General features: G+C 33.8%; 1 protein-coding gene across 1 annotated transcript in view; it reads left to right on the top strand.

Moving 5' to 3' along the window:
* The window catches only part of LOC132552194 (regulator of G-protein signaling 17-like), a 51,314-nt gene extending 36,761 nt beyond the window's left edge, over window positions 1-14,553 (top strand). The window contains exons 3-6 of the mRNA XM_060216342.1: window positions 3,276-3,356; window positions 10,484-10,545; window positions 12,482-12,648; window positions 14,260-14,553. Coding sequence (XP_060072325.1) covers window positions 3,276-3,356; window positions 10,484-10,545; window positions 12,482-12,648; window positions 14,260-14,430 — 481 coding nt within the window. The 3' untranslated portion in view covers window positions 14,431-14,553. The remainder of the gene's footprint in view (window positions 1-3,275; window positions 3,357-10,483; window positions 10,546-12,481; window positions 12,649-14,259) is intronic.
* Window positions 14,554-24,639: the final 10,086 nt, after the last annotated feature.

The following is a 24,639-nucleotide window of genomic DNA, read 5'->3' as shown; positions in this document are numbered from 1 at the left end:
GAACATTCTATGCTAGGAATTTTTCAACCTCATTTTAATCTAACTTTGAAATGCTAATCTAACATGATAGTCTGTAGTGATAATTGTTGACAAGAGGAACTGAGGTCAAAGATGTCTTCATTCCTTTTCATTTCAATCTGTCCTCGGTTTTCCTTTGCATTTCCATGGAATTTATATTGCATATTGTGGAGCAGCGCGCTTTAGAGAAATAATATGGATTAATTCCATAACTTTGTAAAACCTTATTTTTAAAAATATAAGGACCGCGCAGTACACGTCGTAATGAGAGGTATATTGAGAAGATAGGAAATCATTGTATCAAATAGGCTCACAGAACTCCTTTAGTATCTAAGTTTTGTAATTATAGAAAATACGGATAATAATTCCCTAACAAAAATACAAACTTTTAGATGGTAAAATACTACATTATCGTTTAGCACATTGGCATCAAGAAGACATCTGCTGTAGGTTATAAATACCTTTGATCTCGAACGGGATGATGATGATGATGACTATCGATTGTGTTATAACATATTCGTTTTCTTTGTTCCGACAATGTCCGGATAAGAGGGAATTAGTCGTAAATGAAAATAAATAGATTGATAAATAAATAGATTGATAATGAAAAATAAAATAAAACATTAATTTATTGTCATCTATTACAGAAACGTTTTATTGATATACATGTACAACATGATGATTTTAGAACAAATGTTACACACACTTAGATAAACCAACACCACGTGTACCACGTGATCTTTGTGTAGCTCGTGCCTTTGTTATCTTTCTCCTCAGTTTTTCCTCCTAGAGAAGAAACAGCTAAATACACTGTGGATTGCATTCATTCCCCATTTATCATTTATCTCGTTTAGGCAAAATTGTTATATTTTCATGGTATCTTTCGTTGTCAAAACTTATGCGGTTTACGACTGGAATATGGAGACAATACAAAGTACAATTCCACACAAGACTGTCAACAGTGAAGACATATGTTCCAATTTTTATGTAGAATGTAATTTTTGTCACATCAATCATATATTTTGTGGAAATGTTTGTGTTGTCTCTATATTTTTCATGCCTAGTGTACAATATTTAGTTACGAAATATATAACACTTTTTATGTGGAACACTCCCAGTTGTTAAGTTAAGAAAAAAAACAAATATACTGACGTCATAGCTGCCATGACTGTGTTCTCTGCAGAGGTCAGTGGTATATCCTCATACTACAGGGTCTAGAGCTGGCTTTGGTATTTAGTAGCTGTAGTGCAGTGACAGAAAAATATTTACAGTTACCGTTGTAATTGACTCTGTAACCTTTGTAATTCTCATTATCTTTATGCTGGGATAATGATGGTCTCTCTCGCCTGCGTAGTGATATGACGTTATGAATGAAGGACTCCCACGTAACATCATCGTATCACAATCTAGGGTAGAATGTTTTAAAATGCCTCCGCGGAATAAAGTCCGTTTGAAATATGGTCCATATACCAGTCTTGCGGTACCTCAGTAGAACACACGTTGACATTTTGCTTTATATGTTAAATACTAAACATTTTTTGCTTCGTTGCTGGCTGAAACAATAGGCTGTTCAACTGTTCAGTAATGGTAGTTTTTAGGCCGGCAAACTTAATATTTCCGTTACTTTTTAATTTGTAAACTTTTGAATCGATAATATTGTTTTTAAAAGGATCAACTTTCCATCTTTTTCAGGTTACCGGGGATAATTACAATTTAACTCGGGTAAATTCTTATATAACTGTTAATTAACCCACGTGAAATTGTAGTTATCCTCGATAACCTAAACAAACTAGAAAATTAATCCTTAAATAGAACTAAAGAATTAATAACATTGATAATGTTAACATCAGCTATAAAGCCAATTACCACAGTAATGTAAGCAGATGATTTGTCGAGTTTACAACCTTGGTTGAAATGTATTTCATGTAAAACCGCAACTTGGTACTAGAATACATGTATAAATACCATACAAAGTTTAATATCTTCACCGATGAAAGAATTATGTGTGATATCGATTTTATATCGACTAATCAGAAGTGATTCAGCTACTGCTGAAGCAACATCTGTGCAAGTGGTTTCTACTATAAAGCTCTGGTGAGCCGATTCAAGTATGATTACATCAAATACACCGTATATCATTAATGTAATAACTCAATGTAAGACCACAAACGATATAAACCATTAATAATTTCGTTCCTCTCTGATATCGTCATATTCTCGTCATTGAATATTTACATCTAATGCACGGAAAGTGAAATGTTTCTTTTGTCGCTTTATGGACGTGCTTTACTCGTGTGTTCACACTGTTATTTTGTCACAAATCCGAGATATACAATGTCCTATATAAACATACCCTTGATGATGTGCTAGAGAACCCCGCCTATTGTACAAGAGTATCTTTTTACCGATAGGTAGTTGATTGGCATGGTAATTCTAACCCTGGTAGTAGGAGGATATAGTACCTGACTGTATTAGAAGAGGAATGACGGAGAACAACCTCTGATATAGGAGACTGTTAGTTATGTGATAATATCTTTGACGTGTACACGTTTCTATTAATACAAATTCATTAGAACGTCGTTGGATTCCGAATATTGACAGTCGGAATATTATGAAATTTAATGCCTTGTTGACATTCTAAAAGTTGGAAAAAGAATATTTTGCTGGCTAATTTATAAACATATTTTGTTATTGACCATCATTTGAGCTCTCATAGTAATACGAAACACGTGTAGTATACATAATGGTGTACGGTATGTTTGTCATATTTTCCGCGATGAAAGGTCGGCTACGACAATTATATTATTGGATAAAATTAGTACTGCTTAGGTATCTACAATATCTGTTCAATTCCTGGTAGTATATCGATTGTACCAGACAATTATTTATTCATTTATTATTCTGTATAATTGATACATCACAGTCACATCATTGCGCATGTATGCATCTACAAATGGGCGTTTTATCAACCGTATAACAATGATATATTTCAATGCTGCATTTGTGCTAGTTGATACCAAATTGTACTCCGTTTGGGAACACAATGTTACTTTTGACCAACAGATGGGGTTAGATTACAGTTTTTGGTTTCGTGCGATTTCTATTTAAAACATGGATACACTGTAAGTATTTTACAACAAAGACTGGAAACCTATTTTGATAAAATCCCATTTGAAGTATGTGTGATGTGTAAGTGTGTGACTCGGTTTGGCGCAACACTGACAAATAATGTACAATCGCAGGCTTTATAATTACAGTTTAGCTGTTAAGGGCACCAACGGTTCTCAGTCTGGCGGTGGTGACAAGAAGTTAACGGGAATCGTTGTACAGGAGGAACCGTAAGTAGACATCGAACAATACCTTATATAAGTGAACACTTAACAGCGGGCATCATTCGGAATTTTGTAAATTGATATATTATATACAGATTTCGGTAAATCGACACATACGTCAATAGCACCTTTTGGTACAAATTTAGAGTCGGATACAGTAGGATCAAACAATGAATTCTACTGCATCATAAAGAAATTGTATGTGAAATATATCAGGAATTTTATATCGATATCAAATTCTTTGACATATGAGAATTTAATTGATCAATTTTCCTTCAACTGTTCATGCATTTCCATGTCCTTTTTATACTAGAGTACATGTGAACTTCGTTTACTCAGGATGATTACCGTATATCACTTTTCATATCAGTTACAAAATTACAGGGTGGGCGTGGGCACTCGCTAGCTAGGTGAGAAAGATCATACTACTGTCACATTTATAACTGGTCCCGTGGGATTAATCCAATTGCATTTTTATGTATGATAAAAGTTAACTTCATTTATTCTCTTTGATTAGCGTTGATAATACAAAAAATAGATTTGGTACTTTAACCTATGTATTCCATGATTAACTGAACAAGCTATGTCAAAATGAAGCAGATGGTCGAAGCTTACGACTTTCTCAATGTAGGGGTTCCATACGTTTTAAAAGCGGTGCAGATAACAGTCGGTACTAATTGGTTTACAGCAATCCAGCTGTATATTTTAATTATATGAATAAATTGATCGATTGAGTTAAAATATTTTACTTTGGCTATCGAGCAGTAAAATTAATCTGTATGATAGTAAACAGTTGGCGGTAGGTTTAAGTATTTAACAGCAGGCTGACCGGTAGGTTTAATCGTTTTACGGTAGTGATTGAGCGATGTATTTTAATTATAGGTTAAATCGTTTCAAAAAAGCGGCTAAGATTTGAATTGTTTTACAATAGCCATTTAGTGGTAAATTTTAGACGTTTTACAGTAACGATTGAGGGATATGCTTGAATTATAATACAGTAGAGGTTTAGGGATAAATTTCAATGTTCATACAGTTTAGACTGAGCGATAGGTTTGAATTATGATATAGTAGAGGTTACGGAATAGATTTTAATCTTTATACAGTAACGGCGGAGCGATAGGCTTTAATTATAATACAGTAGAGGTTTAGGGATAAATTTCAATGTTCATACAGTTTAGACTGAGCGATAGGTTTGAATTATGATATAGTAGAGGTTACGGAATAGATTTTAATCTTTATTCAGTAACGGCGGAGCGATAGGCTTTAATTATAATACAGTAGAGGTTTAGGGATAAATTTCAATGTTCATACAGTTTAGACTGAGCGATAGGTTTGAATTATGATATAGTAGAGGTTACGGAATAGATTTTAATCTTTATACAGTAACGGCGGAGCGATAGGCTTTAATTATAATACAGTAGAGGTTTAGGGATAAATTTCAATGTTCATACAGTTTATTTTTGAATGTTAGTATACAGTTTTAATCTTTATTCAGTAACGCGATAGGCTTTAATTATAATACAGTAGAGGTTTAGGTTTTCAATGTTCATACAGTTTAGATAGATTTTAATATCTTTTTAATCTTTATACAATAACGGCGGAGCGATAGGCTTTAATTATAATACAGTAGAGGTTTAGGGATAAATTTCAATGTTCATACAGTTTAGACTGAGCGATAGGTTTGAATTATGATATAGTAGAGGTTACGGAATAGATTTTAATCTTTATACAGTAACGGCGGAGCGATAGGCTTTAATTATAATACAGTAGAGGTTTAGGGATAAATTTCAATGTTCATACAGTTTAGACTGAGCGATAGGTTTGAATTATGATATAGTAGAGGTTACGGAATAGATTTTAATCTTTATACAGTAACGGCGGAGCGATAGGCTTTAATTATAATACAGTAGAGGTTTAGGGATAAATTTCAATGTTCATACAGTTTAGACTGAGCGATAGGTTTGAATTATGATATAGTAGAGGTTACGGAGATTTTAATCTTTATACAGTAACGGCGGAGCGATAGGCTTTAATTATAATACAGTAGAGGTTTAGGGATAAATTTCAATGTTCATACAGTTTAGACTGAGCGATAGGTTTGAGTTATGATATAGTAGAGGTTACGGAATAGATTTTAATCTTTATACAGTAACGGCGGAGCGATAGGCTTTAATTATAATACAGTAGAGGTTTAGGGATAAATTTCAATGTTCATACAGTTTAGACTGAGCGATAGGTTTGAATTATGATATAGTAGCTTTAATCTTTATCACAATTTAATTATAATACAGTAGAGGTTTAGGGATAAATTTCAATGTTCATACAGTTTAGATTTTTGAATGTTTATTACAGTAACTTTATACAGTAACGAGCGATAGGCTTTAATCACAATACAGTAGAGGTTTAGGGATAAATTTCAATGTTCATACAGTTTAGATCTTTGAATTACAGTAGAGGTTACGGAGATTTTAATCTTTATACAGTAACGATAGGCTTTAATCACAATACAGTAGAGGTTTAATTATGGGAGGTAAATTTTAATCTTTATACAGTAACGACGGAGAGATAGGCTTTAATCACAATACAGTAGAGGTTTAGGGGGTAGATTTTAATGTTTATACAGGAGAGATAGGCTTTAATCACAATACAGTAGAGGTTTAGGGATAGATTTTAATGTTTATACAGTAACGACGGAGAGATAGGCTTTAATCACAATACAGTAGAGGTTAGGGGGTAGATTTTAATGTTTATACAGTAACGGCTGAGCGATAGGCTTTAATCACAATACAGTAAAGGTTTAGGGATAGATTTTAATCTTTTTACAGTAACGACTGAGCGATAGGTTTGAATTATGATACAGTAGAGGTTTAGGGATAGATTTTAATGTTTATACAGTAACGACGGAGAGATAGGCTTTAATCACAATACAGTAGAGGTTTAGGGATAGATTTTAATGTTTATACAGTAACGACGGAGAGATAGGCTTTAATCACAATACAGTAGAGGTTAGGGGGTAGATTTTAATGTTTATACAGTAACGACGGAGAGATAGGCTTTAATCACAATACAGTAGAGGTTTAGGGATAGATTTTAATGTTTATACAGTAACGACGGAGAGATAGGCTTTAATCACAATACAGTAGAGGTTTAGGGGTAGATTTTAATGTTTATACAGTAACGACGGAGAGATAGGCTTTAATCACAATACAGTAGAGGTTAGGGGGTAGATTTTAATGTTTATACAGTAACGACGGAGAGATAGGCTTTAATCACAATACAGTAGAGGTTTATGGGTAGATTTTAATGTTTATACAGTAACGGCTGAGCGATAGGCTTTAATCACAATACAGTAGAGGTTAGGGGGTAAATTTTAATCTTTTTACAGTAACGACTGAGCGATAGACTTGAAATGTAATACGATAGTGATTTATGGTATATTTTAAAATATTTTCACAGTAACGACTAAGCGATAGGTTTTAAGCATTCTACACTAGCAATTTCGAAGTAAGTTTTATATATGTTTATGGTAGTGATCTTCAGGTTGTATAGAAGAGATTAGGATTAATATCAAGATTACGAATTCCATTGAATTATGAGGGTAGTGCACCTTCACATCTACATTTTGACATTTCTGTCACTTTATATATTTCCCCAGTCCTAGAAAGACACATCAAATGTATGCTGTAATTTAATTGATTGTTTAGGCGTACTGAAATTCAAAATTTGCATTAAAAGGTGCTTTTCACTCGTGTATTTTGTAAAATATACAACTTTTTAATTGTAGCGATTGATAAGCAGGTTTTAGGATTTTTTAATGTACTGATTGAACCGAAGATTTCTGCTCTTTAACAGTTGCGATTGAACGGAAGTTTTCAAGAGTTTTACAGCAGCGATCGAGCGATAGATTTTCAACTTGTGTTAGTAGCAAGCGAGAGGTCGGTTTCAACTTTATATACAGTAGCAATCGAGCGGCAGTTTTCAATAGTTTTACAGTAGCAAACGAGAGGTCGGTTTCAACTTTATATACAGTAGCAATTGAGCGGCAGTTTTCAATAGTATTACAGTAGCAAGCAACAGGTCGGTTTTAACCTATTTTCATTTTAACATTTCATTTTAACTGCTTTTCTTTAATTGATCTGTAGGTTTCCACTTTTTTTCTGTAATGATCTAGCGGTGGTTTCCATTGTATGACTGTAGCGATTGAGCTTTCGGTTTCAACTGTTTTACAGTAGCAATCAAGTAATTGGATTACACTGTTTGACAGTAGCGATTGAATGACCGGTTTTACTTCTTTACTGTAGCGATTGAGATTGCTTTAAAATATTTTGATATAGCTATTTGATGAAAAGTGTCCATTACCCTCCCTCTCTGTGATCGAGACTGTTTGGTGTTACGGAAGTGTTTTATAAAATCAGCTAAACGGTCAGTATACTATTTGACAGTAGCGAAATTGGGTAAAGATTAAGAGAGGTTCATATTTGCTTTGGTAAGTTAAGATTAAGATAGTTACAGTGTAAAGAATGTGAGGAAAGGTTTATTACTACAATAAAGGTTGTGGGGTAAGGTTTGTGAGTGTGACACAAGGGTTAGAATATGACTGGATTGATTACCAGGTAGGGTTAAGAGGGTTCTACTAGTTTCATTGTGGCGATTGTGAGAAAGGATTGAGAGAGTTTAACTTTAACGATTATGAGGTAGGGTTGACAGAGTTTTGCTCTAGCGATTGTGAGGTAGGGTTGAGAGAGTTCAACTCTAGCGATTGTAAGGTAGGGCTGAGAGAGTTTAACTCTAACAATTGTGAGGTAGGTTTGAGAGAGTTTAACTCTAAAGATTGTGAGGTGGGGTTGAGAGAGTTTAACTGTAATGATTGTGAGGTAGGGTTGAGAGAGTTTAACTCTAACGATTATGAGGTAGGGTTGAGAGAGTTTAACTCTAAAGATTGTGAGGAGGGGTTGAGAGAGTTTAACTCTAAAGATTATGAGGTAGGGTTTAAAGGGTTTAATTCTAACGATTGTGGGGTAGGTTTGAGAGTGTTTAACTCTAATGATTGTGAGGTGGGGTTGAGATAATTTAACTCTAATGATTGTAAGGTAGGGTTGAGAGAGTTTAACTGTAATGATTGTGAGGTAGGGTTGAGAGAGTTTAACTGTAATGATTGTGAGGTAGGGTTGAGAGAGTTTAATTCTAGCGATAATGAGGTAGGGTTGAGAAAGTTTAACTCTCGCAATTGTAAGGTAGGGTTGAGAAAGATAACTCTAACGATTATGAGGTAGGGTTGAGAAAGTTTAACTCTCGCAATTGTAAGGTAGGGTTGAGAAAGATAACTCTAACGATTATGAGGTAGGGTTGAGAAAGATAACTCTAACGATTATGAGGTAGGGTTGAGAGTATTGTTATAGCGGTTGATATATAATAGAGAACATCTGAATTAACTATGAGTTAGGCTTAAACGAGTTAAAATCCAGCGATATGTTTGAGATGTATTTGCTAATATCAGCTTGAAAGCAGAGTTAAGAGAGGTCAAATGCATTGATTGTGAGTTAGGATTAGAAAGGTAAATGAAGCGTTGAGAGAGCATTGCTAAAGTCGTTGTGAGGTAGGGTTAAGAGAGTATAACTACATCGATTGTGAGGTTTGGTCTATAGCTTTTCATTTAACGATTATGAGGTAGAGTTTGGATAACTTTACCCTAGCTATTTCGAGGTTGGGTCTAGCGTAGATTGGGAAGTAGGGTTTAGAGGGTTTATTATTGCCAGTTAGTGATTAATAATAAGAGAATAATTGTGATATAGCATGACGATGTTCACACTAGGATATCAACGTTGCCAAGCTTTCATGCATAATGGATAAGTCTCCAGGAATATTATGTCCCATCAAAACCAACGATCTAAAACAGTATTAATAAGCATTTAATCATATTAGAGGGGAAAGTTGTTAGGTGTACACTTTAGCTAGGCAGATGTGTAGGTTACTACTGTGAACAATTAAAAAGCCAGTGCTTTTCTTTCTTAACACAATTCAAGTTGATGTCGAAGTTACATTTTAAGTAAGATACTATCCTTTGCCGTACTTTATTTTTCTGTGCTTAGTTATTCGGAGAAGCCAGAATTGTCACTTAGGGACATTTTTGACAACAGGATGCAGAAAATTTCCACTTTCGTTATATCTCCAAAGCTGAACAGATGTTACTAACAAAACCAATTCCAAAAGAGGGGTCCTGGGAATGTTTTAGTATATTTCTTACGTTCCTTGAAGTCTATAGTAAATTTTTGCCGTGTTTTCAGGTCTTGTAGTCTTGCTTAAAAATAACGTAAATTTATCTTATTTTTCGCTTCAGGTCTTTGCTTCGAGAAAATAACACTATTTTTGTGCCCCCTTTGTTTCGAAAGGTCTACATCTTACGTTTTTGCGCTATCTTCATGTCCTTTGTTTCGAGAGGTCTACAAATCACTTGTTTGCGTTCTCTTTTTATCGAGAGGTTTACAGATCTTCAGATCCTTTGTTTCGGGAGGAATACATATTATGATTTTTCGCTCTTTTCATGTCCTCTGCGTTAAAATGTTTGACCTGACCTGCTTAAGTCAACTATCAGTTGATTGGTTTTTAGATCACGTGGTCCGTTCGTTACGTAAGCATTATAGTTTGTGCTTAACAACTATACAGAGATCTTTATGAGTATGGATACATTTTGTGTTTGCAATTTGGTTTTATGGTCATTTTGAGAACGGTCTCTAGTCATGTATGCAAGTTGACTCTAGGATCCCTCTCGAATTTTTTGTTCAAAACTTCAAATGCCAAAGAGTGAAGTCGTAGGTTTATGCATATTACCTTAAATGATATTATAAAACGAATGTTTCCATCAGGAGACCTGGTTTTTCCGAAATGGGGGATGTCAGTATAGAAAATGATAGCTATTCACTGTTGGACCTTGTAATACGGCTACACTGAGAGGTCTTGAATGCTCCACTCCAGTCCTACGAAGCCAGTCACCGCACATGTGATATAATGATGTATTACCAACAGTTCCATCAAAGTGTATCTACACGCTTTCAGATATTTCACAAAAATAGTTATCATTAATCTATGGTAATATACTTTTAATTTTAATGATATATTCTTTTGTGCTGTTATAGGCCATCAGTAGAAGAAATAGCAGCTTGGTCAGAATCATTTGACCGTTTAATGCGGAGTAACAGTAAGTATTCTTTAAAATACATTCATGCTATTTGAAATCACAACGAAAATACCAACAGACTGAAACTTAAAACAAATCTTTGAAAATTGAAGTTCAATATATATGAGCAAAAGAAATATTTACACGGTTCTCTGAAAAGCATAAGACTCAAACTTATAACAAATCTTTGATTCTAGGTCAAACTATGAAAAAAAGAAATATTTACACGGTTCTCTGAAAAGCATAAGACTCAAACTTATAACAAATCTTTGAATCTAGGTCAAACTATGAAAAAAAGAAATATTTACACGGTTCTCTGAAAAGCATAAGACTCAAACTTATAACAAATCTTTGAATCTAGGTCAAACTATGAAAAAAAGAAATATTTACACGGTTCTCTGAAAAGCATAAGACTCAAACTTATAACAAATCTTTGAATCTAGGTCAAACTATGAACAAAAGAAATATTTACACGGTTCTCTGAAAAGCAAGAGGCGAATAAGACCAGGTATTCCGGTAGGGGATATATACTATTACAACATGCTTGCTAAATGATTTTAATCAACTGTTTTACAAAGATCTCAAAGTTTGTGTAAAGGCTTTTGTGGCAGTATGTGGTGTATAAGTAAATTAACAGTATAGATTTGTAAAATAAACAAAATAGAAAGAAATGTTTCGCCTGCTGGGAAAGATATTTAACATGTTCAGTCATGCTTTGTTTTGCTAAAATGACATAACTTAAAAGTTTGTGGTATCGATAGCATACGTACAGAACGGAAAGTATAGTTTTATGGACCTAATGGCTACGCATGTAAAATTATGATTTTATTAATATGTGGATTTGATTTATTTATCCTGTAATACATAAAAGGAATTGTTAACTATAGATCTTAACGTTATTTACTGAGAGTGGCCAACAGATGCATTGCTAGTGTCTTCGATGAGGCAAAAAAAAAAACTTACCTTTCTGAAATACATCATCTTTTTCTACTTTTTTCCATGACCGCTTTGTATTTTCTTTCTTTTTTCCGGATTTTATCCTTGTTTGCAATATATTAATAGTTTATATGATAAATAAGTATATTATATTATATATTATTGAAATGCAGTTTATAGAAAAACCTGAAGTTTTAAAATCGTTTTGATGTAAGCAAATCTACGGCTGTCGCAGTCTTTTTTATTTGGTTATTGTGAAATAACATCTTTTCCATTGATCAAATCTAAATTTTGATTAGCATCGAAATATACTATAGGAATTCGAAGTGAAGTTGAAATGTGAGATTGAAAATTCTATCCTTTGTGAATTCATCAATTTTTGAGTCAAGTCTATCCAATCCTTGGGTTAAAATTGATATTGTTGAATTTATTCCAGTGTTAAAAGTGACATGAACCAGTGAATCCTAGATTAAAAGTGACTAATGAGATAGTTGAATTCATCTCGGGGTTAACAGTGACATGAAGCAATCAATCTTAGAATTAATGCTGATTTGACTACGATATACGTGTCTTCTCCATGCTCAACGTTAAGCTCGGAGAGACCTGAAAAAGCACAACCATTTAACTAGGTGTTTCATAAGTTTAAATATCTTTTATTTAACCGGCGGCGACATCCTAAAGGTATCCTCAAAGGTGAAATATGTGTACAAGAACGTTCAGTCCGGAAAGCTTCAGTGACAAATTCCAAAAAAAACTCGGCATAAGATCTATGCCTTTCATCTAATTATGATATAAAGCAATTTACAGTTTTTAGTTTATTCTGATAATTGTGTCTCTTTTGTTCATCTATAAAGTGTACTCAACCGCGCTCACTCGGTTAATATCATGATTATTCTCAGAGATCTACCGATTTTATCAATCAGGTCAAAATGACATGAAATAAATCAAACAAATCATGGCTGCGCAAGCTTTGTAATTCACTGTTACATTCGTAATTTAAACGTTAATATTTCCATTACAGGTGGACGAACTTTTTTTAGGGAATTTTTACGATCAGAATACAGCGAGGAAAATATGTTATTCTGGTTAGCTTGTGAGGAATTAAAGAAAGAGGATAACCCGGAGGTGGTGGAAGAGAAAGCAAGATTAATTAATGAAGATTATATATCAATTCTCTCTCCTAAGGAGGTAAGCATAACAACAATAATTATTTGTTCATTAAAATATATTTTTAAACGTTATACTAATAAATGTTATTTCTTTGAAGATGACAGCGTTACACTTACAAAGCATATAATATATACATTCTCTATTCTATGTATACTAGCAGAAAAAATAAACACAGGTTTATTTTCGATAGGTATTATTTTACATGATTCATTGATCGTCAGTAGCTTGTTTGGGTTTCTCGATTATTTCCTCATTAATGAATACATTTTGATAATTTTTGTTGTCCTATCACAGACAGCGTTTGCGTGAATAGCATTAAAACGTGTACTCCAAGTCGTTTCCTGAACCAAATCAGTAGCGCATGTGCCCACCCCTGGCTTCAGTCTTTCTCTTCTTAACATTGACCCCATCAAGGTGTTTATTATCCTTTGAGGAATATTATTCCATTCCTGAATAAGGGCCTGTGTGTGTTAATTGAAGTTCTATGAAACGTTGATTCGCTTCCTAACCCTCCTGTCCAGCTCGTCCCACCAATGCTCGATTGGGAACAAATCTAGTCTGTATCGTAGCCAGAAAGCCAGGACAAACCCTAGCAATGTGGGGCATCGCGTTGTCCTGCTGCAACATAAGGTTATCTTGATGGATGAGAAGAAGGACGCGTGGTTTCAAGACCAGATCCCGATATGTTACTGCTGTAAAATTGCCATTGTTATCCACGAAAGGTGCCTATACCATAACAGACATTCCCGCGAATCTGTCGCTCTCCGTTACGCAAGCGTCAGAATCTCGATCACCACGACGTCGATAGATACATTGTCGTCCATCTGACCAGTGAAGCGAGACTAGTCAGTGAACAACACAGAACTCCAATGAGCAAAACGCAACCGATCTGGTGCATGTGTAAGCAGCACGGCATTCGACGTTGGCGTCGCCTCTGCGTAAGTGGCGGACCAACATAGGGACTTCGTGGCCTTTAATGAATCTCTCACATGCGATTCCTAACCGCTCTTGGACACGTCGAGACCTTACGCGCAGGCGTCCGGTCCTGGTACTGTCATCGAAACTCCCTGTGACTCTAATACGCCAAACTAAACGGAATATTGTTGTCTCATGTACACCATATTGCTGGGCCACAAGACATTGCAAATGCGTCTGTATTATAAGAGAAATGGCCCTACCCCTATCGAATTCACTCATTTGCCGTATTTCGCTCTGCAATCGCTTCGAAAAAAATGTGTAGTTTATCTGTACTGTTCCAATGTTCGATATGTAATTATTTAGGTCTAATCTTTAAGCCCTTAGCATCACTGACAAGTCATAGTAGGACGAAACCGCTAAATCATGCAGTTTGATTTATTGTTTGATTCTCCTGTAACAAACTCCTAATTCGTCTAACCAGCAGCTGTGTATGCGATTATAATTGAGATCGAAGAGGTGAACATTTTAAACAGGATGATGGAACCAATAAGGGTAGTTCACTCAAGGATCCATATGTTATGTTTAGCAGCATCAACCATTAAAGTATTCTGTTGTTCCTAACAAGAAATGAAAAATGGTGAGGTATATAGTGAGTCATATCAGTTTATCATCGGTACCATGCTTATAAGTCATGCTTTGTTGTCATTGCAGGTGAGCTTAGATTCCAGAGTTCGGGAAGTCATAAACCGGAATATGGTGGACCCGACCCCTCACACCTTTGACGAGGCCCAGTTACAAATCTATACACTAATGCATCGAGACTCCTATCCCCGATTTCTAAACTCTCAACTATATAAACGACTTTTACAACAAACATCTTGAACCTAAGCTTTTTTCTAATTGTTCAATATGTAGGAATAATATATTGGTTTATTTAATAAGCCCTGGCCTTATATTAATGGCGGGGTGTTTGTTCCAGAGACAGATGATGACGCACGTGTGATATTAGAGGTTGATTACGTAACCTACAGCTGTATTACGGCATTCAATATTAGTAGCGTGATGAACGACTGCCTCGGATTTCATCCTTAAGAATGGCTCCGGAATCGCCGTCGCTGATTAGGTGTTTCTTCCATACCATCATTACTCAGTCAAAGTTGGCCTTGTTTGTGTTGTTACCAAGAAATTCGGCCACTATCGCATGTCAGCGCCAGGATTAAGTGTAGACATACGCAGCAATGCTTCCTCAACCGGAAATGAGAAAGGCAGACCACGGGAAGATCTTTAAGAACATAGTTTTTATCTAAATGAGTGTGTGAGACTAAATGTTATTGTATGTTTTAAATCTAAATAAGTCTTTGAAAGTGATTTTATTAGCTCAAGTGTGATATCTGCAGAGAACCTTCAGTTTAGATAATCATTATGCAGATATTCACTTCAATAGACCATCATATTTTTTGTATTCTGCATCGCCAATGGAATCATGCTTATAAACGTCAGTTGTCGGGGACCAATATAATGCAGCCCAAGAACCGAATAGACCATGGGAATTCAGTTGAAATAACATTTTTGGACACTGACTCAAGCTAAGCTCAGCACCGTTTCGCGCTATATTGTTTCTAGTTAAAGAATATGCCGTGTCGGTTGCGAAATATCTAAATGGCATTTTTCATAATGTAAATTATTTGTGTTGAATTTTGGATAGAAATTTTCTTCAGCAAATTGAATGTTTGTTATTTTCTTTAAAAGCTATCACCGTGTGTTGTATTCATTCGCCGGACAGAGAACAGCTACATTTCCACATTTCTACTTCCTTGTTCTGTGACATACATGTCTACATGACAAAACCAAGACGCCTGTTAATGTTTCCTACATGATTCGTTGTAAATTTTGTTTTACATTTTGTGTCGTTTATTTTGGTAACTATTTATGATCAACCATGCTCCATACTTTTGGCTTCAGAAGAACATCTATATCTGACCTGTAAGTAGGATATGATAGTTAGGATTTTGAATAGGTGCCGACTTCATGCCGTACATCTATTGTTGATGCTAGAAGTATTGTGTGTTAAAAGCAATAACCATTAACCTTGTGTTTACCCCTGTGCTGTCCATACACTTCCGGCCTCAAGTTGTAAAGAACCTGTTTTGTTAAATTTCCTCTGGTAAAAGTATTACTTGAATCTCCACTTGCATCAAGCACCAAATGTAACAAGATTTGTTTAAATAAGCATTTTGGTAAAAGAAATATACTTTTCCCTGTAATAATTAAGGTAATCAAGTATTCAGATAACGTACAAGAAACCCCTATTACAGGGGAGATAACTATCATTTATTGAGTAAAATGCAGTGATACATTGTTTCTATCTGGAAAATATTTTGGGAAACGGCTACCATATTGTAAATAGGGCATCTCTGTTTTTGTAAGAAATCTTCAATGAATCAAGAGTGTGTCAATATACTATTAAATTAAATTCAATATGCCATATAAATTCATGGACGTCATTGATATATACGAAATATTTCTACTATTAATACATATGTAATATTAATAGACACCACATATTGATGAATACTGTAAGTGTACGTAATATTAATTGATACTACACATATGAATGTATTATGTATTGTTACGATAGATACACACAATATAGATATGTACATTAATATTTATAGTATTGATAAGTGCTATACCTATTTATGTAAAACATATTGACACCATACATATGTATTTAGTTTTGTTTAAATACCATACATATATATGTAGTCATGGATACTATACATATGTATGTAGTATAATTAACATACATAGATATGTATTATTATAATTTTTGAATACTATTACATATCTATGAATTGTTATTGAATTTTATAATTGAATACTATACATATGTATGCAGTATGATGAACATACATATATATGTATTATTATAATTTTTGAATACTATTACATATCTATGTAGTATTATGTATGAAGAAGTAATGAAAAATATACATATGTATGTAGTATCAATGGGTAGGCACTACTGATACACATCCTATTACAGTACATCATTAATAAGTGCTCCATGTTGATTAACACCGTAATAACAGATTATATTTAACAATATAATAGTAAACATGAAACAATGCTTAGGATCCATTGTCCTGACATCGATTCCCTGGACAGATCGTGAATACACAATTGATGTAGTGATTTATCTATACTTTATTTAATAACTTCCCAAGTCAATGTACTATAGCTGACATATTGAATATACTTTGGTTGAGATACCGCTGTTGATAATTTATCGGATCATAAGTACATTACATAGATGTTTATGGGTTTATACTTTTCGATGTATCAACTTTGTAGTAATACCTTAACAAAATAGAATAACAATTTAATTTCACAATCCTTCTTTGTAAGTGAATATTTGAATAAAATCACATTATGGTACCGACAGTTTTTACATAACCGTAGTAGTATCAAAATTAATTCGTATTACATTCGTATTTTCACCTTGCTGTATTTGTTGTCTTATGTGATATAAACTTTACTTTTCACTAATCTGAAAATGGATCTGACTTCTGACTATAACTGTTGAAATAAGAGAATATGTAACATGTATCGTACATAGATAAGAGCCCATGTACATATCCACTCCAGTATCTAAGTGGTTAACAGGAACAGTTTACAACGATGGCACAAAGGCAATTCCAACACAGTATCATTCTAGCACAAAGGCAATTCATACACAGTATCATTCTAGCACAAAGACAATTCATACACAGTATCATTCTAGCACAATGACAATTTCAACTCAGTATCATTCTAGCCCAAAGGCATTTCCAACACAGTATCATTCTAGCACAAAGGCATTTCCAACACAGTATCATTCTAGCACAAAGACAATTCATACACAGTATCATTCTAGCACAAAGGCATTTCCAACACAGTATCATTCTAGCACAAAGGCAATTCTTACACAGCAGCATTCTAGCACAAAGGCAATTCAAACAAAGTATCATTTTAGCACAAAGGCAATTCCAACACAGTATCATTCTAGCACAAAGTCAATTCCAACACATTGTTGTTCTAGTGCAAAGACCCATCAAGACAGTGTAAATATCAACTACACAGTAGTTTCAACACGATATCATTCTAGCACAAAGGCATATCAACACAGTATCGTTTTAGCAGAACGGGAATTTAAACCAAAGTAAGGTTATAGTACAAAGAACATTAAAAACAGCCAGTGTACAGACGGAATGGCACTTGCACTGTACAATATAATGTAGCATCAATAGGCTGATTTCTTACTTTCTCACAACTTCTCTTGTAGTGCTACTTGCTAAAGCTAATATTTTGATAAACGTTTTGGTGATAAAGATCAAATTCTTCTACGACGGTTGTTCTGACGTCAAATATTAGTTCACACAAAATCATAACTATTATCAACATAAATATCAAGGTCAAAGGTGAAATACCTCCTACCTTGTTTCACAACCGTGTAGGTGATCAACGAATATTGAAATGTATAACGTCCCTTACACTGTGTAAGAATGTAGAATTTCCTGAAAGATGTCGCACTTGTGACTAATATTTTATACTTAATGTGGAATATCAATGTTTTTGTTTGGTAAACAACGTTAAGTTTTTTTTATAAGATACATGATTTGTTTGTCATGTCTGTCGCAATTATTTTCCAGTTTGTTGATGATATTTTGGTGTTAAATAATGATTTTCAGTCGAATCCAGGTTGAGGGTAATTCTTCATGTTTGTTTAGTATATATACAGATCGTGTGATGGATGTGTTAGGAATTAATTGTATTACCCCCGTAATCGTTCACATTCAGGTAAAAGCCGCATAAGTTCCTATATGTCATCCGATTAAGAACAGTGTGTCTTCTGTGAGGTTAGCGAAAAAACCTGACAATCTGTCCATTCAGTCAATACGATATTACAAGAGTATGGTGTTTCCTTGTTTACATGATACATGTAACTTTTAACTTTTGTAATTCGTACAAAAAGTGTCAAAAGCCCTAGTAGTTCGTGTATCAAAACGCATGTAATCCTTAAAAGGAGGTCAGAAAGTTCCTTTATATCAAACACAATTGTCCTTCAAGTATTTTCCTTTCAAAATTGTCTGTAAACGCTTGTAATCCCTGTAAAGATGTTCATTGGCTCTAAATATAGGTGTTACAAGACCTATGTGCTCGTCCCTAATATGAAGTTTAAAATATCCCCAAAAGTGTTTTTTGACCAATAAAAACATGCTTTCTGTATCTGGTGCTTACATGCGTTTCCCCCTTTTTTTGTCTTCAACTCGACGATAGATGTAGAAATTATTAAATAAAGATTTTTCAATGATAGCTGGTAATACTGAACATTATTGAACTGATGCTGTGCATGCACATGAACGACATATAATTCTCTACAGCATGAATCAATTGACATCATGCTCTATGCCTCGTTAGCCATGCTGAGTGGGAAGGGAGATAAACACGATAGAACGTTATCTTACGTTTAAGAAGACTTTATGAACACAAGGTAATACTCAATAGTGTTGTAGTGTAAATAGATATGTGCAATGTGTCATCACATAATTTTGTCATGAATTGATAATCACGAACTTATTGGACAAATATCAATTGATACTTCTTTGCTTCATTATTTAACTCAAACGCACATAACCCACTAATATTTGATATATATATTTACTTTCTGCTGAATGTATTTAAAAATTCTATATTTATTTACGTGGTACCAGTTTGATATTCATTTTCTTGATAAAGAAAAACACATTCAGAGGACTCACGAAAACATGAAATTGGAAACTTTATACATTCTTATTTAAGTCTACAAAAATGCGAGAATGATTTCATGTCATCCATATTTTTCTACATTGTTTTCAGTTTGAACATTGTACATGCCAAATTTGCCCAAAGCTAGCTTTGATTAATTAATGGTTTTCGATTTCTTTTATCTCGAACCATTTTAACAGCAATAGATTTGTCAGGTCAGAGTTTTGTATTTTAAGTGTTTAGTTTTGCCTTTAACGCTCTCGTTCTCATCAACAAGGCTTTGAACAACATGGACCATGCCTGCTACTCTGTGTTTATGCTAAACGTATGGTCAAGTACACTTTATTCCGTAAGGATGAATGCTAACTGGTGTTACTGGGCAAACGTAAAGTCAAGTACACTGTATGATGTAATGACGTGTGCTATATGGTAATACGGGGCGATAGCAAACACTGTGTTTTGTTTATATATTAATTATGCTGTGTTCTCTACAGTGTTATGTTATCTCCGGCTTGTGTTAGTATCCTCAGGGTTCGGGACACAATTAGCTTTAACATTATGATACTTATATCGTATTTTTTTATAAGCTGGTTTTTTTTTTTAATTCTATCATATTTCAGGGTCATTTCGAACAATGGACGGGAAAGCGCTATTTATATTTTGATTAAATTATTTCAACTATTATTTTAGGAAAATAAAACCAATGTGTTGATGTAACTGCTCTTTAAACTGCATATCCCTTTTTACAACGGATACATACATTCATCAGCTCATCAGTTTTACAACATAAAAAAATAAATAAAAATAAATCCCGCGAAAATATCAGGTCATGATTATTGAGATTGTATTAAACGCGTCTTATGTTAGACACTATGGAAAATAGAATAGACTAGTTTGTGGTATGTGAATCTTAGCATCTGTCATTTTTTAAGATATTGTCAAAATATTTAACGAGGTGTTTAACTGCTTTCTTGGATATTAATGGCTGAAAAGTTTGAAATCTCATTTTATTGAAGCTTAATTGCTTCTTTTACTGAATGCACCTTTTTGAGGGAATTCATCCATCTGACGTCATGGAAATATTTTAACTGATATTTATATATTTGTGATTCAAACGATTAATACAAAATCTTGTTTTTCTCAATAGATGAAAATCCCAATGGCTCATCAATATGACGAAGGAAGATATACAGTTTCGTATGATTTATATCAACCCTGTGCAGTCATACAATTGACGCCAAGCCTCTCTCACCAATGAGAAAGCAAGCCAGGCCATTAGAAAGTCAGTCATAAGTGTTTGATTATACAAATATGGTTATTTAACTTGATAACAAGAAATATTTTCCAGACAATATTGATGACTTGGGATTTGAAACATATGAGGAACGTTGTCCTTGATTAGTGTAATTGTATGTTACCTGATGGGAATTTACACATTATAAAGAAACTAAGCAAGCATGATGATATTTTCCCATTAACATCATTATATTACTGGTACAAATAATTTGACTTATTGTATCTTTTCTTCACAGTATATATAGGGAATGGCATTTTGGTGACAAAAATAGGGTAACACTGCACAGATCAAACCTAGCAACGAGTTATTGATTGAATACAACTTGAGCTGGCTTTGTTATTGTAAGATATTGTAGATTTTATTGTGTAGTTTTCCTTTTTAACGTGACCCATATGATTTGCCATGCATTACCTATTGTCATTTAACATTTAGATATGTAGCTTGGTCATACGATAACACTTTATCTGTTTGTATTGCACTTACAGTGTAAAGAGGCAAAAACAAATTGTTGAGAAAACATTAGGAACAAGAATACAATATCCATGGTTGGATTTTTTTCTTTTTCGCTTTTGAAAATAATTTTGCTAATTTATTTTAATTGTAGGCTGTATTTGTCTTTCATATTAATGATATTGATAAGGCAGATATTTTTAACGGGGTGTATTGTTGAAACTTTTAATATTGTTCTGACTTATTTTTACGACTTGCTATGTTATGTGTTTAGATAGAATGAGTATGTGGGCGATTTTAAATGGTTTTGGTACAGAAATCATTTAAGTACTTTAACTGATAATTCGGCGCTCCCCGGCCTATATAACAGTTCAACTCCATTTACCTTCAGATCGGACTGTGTATGCGTACACTTGCATTTTTACAATTACACGACTATTGGTCATTTCGAACACAGAAAGGAAAGCATTCCTACTGTATTCAAACGTTCCATCAATTTTGTTGTTTAAGAATGGTAAAGAAATTCCAAATAATGAACAGCTAATACGTCCGCGGAAGTATTTGCTTCAAAACCTCGTTCTAATAATAAATTAGAAAGCTCCATGGGACACGGTGGGTGTGGCGGGGTATTTATATATATGGCCGGGGGGTTCCGTGGAGTATTTAGCCCGGAAATTCCGGGTATTTGACGATATTTTGTTATTTATATCTACTTTCCATGTGATACATGTCTTTGTAGTGTATATCTCGTTCTCCTGAAACTCCCATGATTATGTGTGTAAGCTTGACTCGTAGTTTTGTGTAAAATTACCCAATTCTTTTATAATATGTTTGTTTGATAACTTTGAGAAGTTAGTACCTTGGCACGATTCAGGAGATGTTCATGGCATTAAATATCTATTATATTGTTCTCTTTTGTCTATTGTCTTGTACAAGCCAGTACCACATGGTATAGATACTTACCACAACGGTTAAGATTCCGTGCGACTCCTGGAATATTTCAACACGTATACAGAAAATTGAAATATTCGAAGTTTCATTTTAATAGTTCTACTCGACATTTATATGAATTTTACAAACAATTCACCTAAAGGTTATCGTACATTTCTTTTAGAGTTATAAGTCACATGTACAATGATCGTAGAGTTAACAATAGCTCGGATTAAAATTATATTGAACCGAATGGCATCCGGTGTGTTTGGTTATAAGCAAAGGGGAAAGGAAGCAAGTTTTTGGATCGCAGGAAATATATTGTATTACAGCGAGCAAAATAAAGAAATTCACAATCATTATCAAATTGATATATATTACACAAATGAATGGATTACAGACTGACATTATAAAACAACTACATGACATGTAATTAGGATATGTAATTCTGCTTTTGTTTAGCGAATAAATGGGTAGATAGATGTAAATTATGACAAGAGAATATCACCATGCACGATCCATCCTTCTGTTTAGGTAAACTTTCTAAAATTGTTTCCCATATCGGCTGCACTTCATGGTTAGTAAGTCATTTATCTAAGCTAAAGTGCAGGAGGTCGCGACGAAACAAAAAGTTTTCTCAATACTTACCACCAAACCTTGAACACAGATGGTCTATATTACTTTCCTGGATGCATATCTCTCAAATTTATCAAACCATTTGAATCATATTTCAAACTGTGGGTAATTTTTTGAAATAACGGTATTGAGATTGAATTCATTTTCATTGCAGCATAATAGGATGTTTTTTTAAAATCAACTAAGCAAAACCCGTATTTATATTGTAGAAAGAAATTCAAGAACATTCTTTTGCTCTGTTACTATTAATTGTAATAAACAAACAGTTTTAAAGCACCTGTTTTATTACTCAAAATTTGTTTTTCTACAGCTTTTAGGATTTTTTTCGTCGTTGATTGAATGAAAATATGTGAAAACAAATTAGAAGTATTTATCAAACAACAATCTAGACCTCTAGACCATCTGTTATTGTCGTTACCAGAAAAAATTGCTTTGTAGTAATGTGTTAATTTGGGCTGCCATTTTTAATCGATATATTACGAGGTCAAAGTAATATATTAACGTTCTGTTGATCACATATTTATAAAGCTATCGTACAAAGGAGGTCAAACACATAACCAAACTGCAATATTTCAAATATCAGTATGACAAACACAAAATAGACACTATCAACATAGCTCACTACTCAATCTGGCACAGTAAACAAGTCTGTTGGGTGTAACAAGACTGTACCTACAAAGGGCTGGTGTAGGAAATAGTTCTTCGGGTGTAATTTTTTTCTGTTAAGGACTGTTGCAGTAAAAAGTTGTTTGAGAATAATGGGCATTGAATGAGATATACCTGCGGAAAAAATAAAACGGACATTTACTCGGGGAATGTGATATTTTTCAAGATACCAATTGAGAACTGTAAGTCTATCAGGTAGGTAAAACTGTTTTGAGAGTTATCTATCCTTGACTATGAATGGTAGCAAATTGTATCTTAGAGAATCTAGAATAAGGTTCTTTTGAGGCGCCACCTGTTACTAAAACATCAAGTATCGTTAATTTAGTATCCTTGTGTTCTGAGAAATGACAAGCCATTAAACTGTAGAAATCTATTGATACAAGATCTGGACATTTAAGAAAATAAATAGTCTATATTTGAAAACGTTTAATTTTGAGGCAGATCATCAGTGATATCAGTATCAAATGACTAATTGTTATTTCTATTTTCTGTAGAATGAACATATCATATCACTCCGTGAACTTTTCATACCAATAATGCAAATAAGTTAATTTCGAAACAATTCCAACACTCATATATAAATCACCTTATTATTAAAGATAAGAATTAATCAAGTGGTTTGTATAAAGGTTTTCATATAACAACACCTTAATATAGCGATAACAAGTAGCCAAGTGGTCTCTGCCTTTGTGTATGATCTGTATACCCCTCCAGTCCTAAATTCCATCTAAAAGGTCCATCACATGTGATAACAAAATGGAGACCAATAAAGTGATATACAAAGTTACAGTACAAAACATAATAAAAACAGGCTTTATTTTATTTTATTTACATTATCAAATGTACTCATGGTCTTCGACTTCTATATTCCTCCTAATCCATACATACTTACTTTTGGTTTGGACTTGTACAATAGGTCATGATTTGATGGTGATCGGTGTTTCCTCTTCATATATACAAATAGTAAAGGACTAAAAATTCAAATTTCCTCTACGTAGGAGAGTTCATTTTTGTTAATGTCCAATGTATATTATTTCAAAATACGAAATTTAAAACAACGCCGACATACTGTACGATACAAATAAAGCTGGAAATGATTTACATCCATACTCATTCCCTCTTTGTTGAAAGGCTAGCTTCTTTCGTTCAAAACAATTCAACACTAGCTGGAGGTCATCACTTTCCTTAAATTGAATACAAAGCCAGCGTTATTATCGTAAACGCTATATAAAGGGTTGATAAGTATAGCCTAACATTAAATCATCAAATAGTTAAAAGTTGATACAGGGTGTTAAATACAAATTCCTTCGGAAAATGATTCAGAC

Source organism: Ylistrum balloti, unplaced genomic scaffold (assembly GCF_031769215.1).
Source record: "Ylistrum balloti isolate Yb309-2 unplaced genomic scaffold, AGI_CSIRO_Ybal_v1 Utg370240, whole genome shotgun sequence".
NCBI classification, from domain to species: Eukaryota; Metazoa; Mollusca; class Bivalvia; order Pectinida; family Pectinidae; genus Ylistrum; species Ylistrum balloti.
The sequence above is the reverse complement of the archived record's forward strand: the minus strand, read 5'-3'. Positions and strand labels throughout refer to the sequence as shown.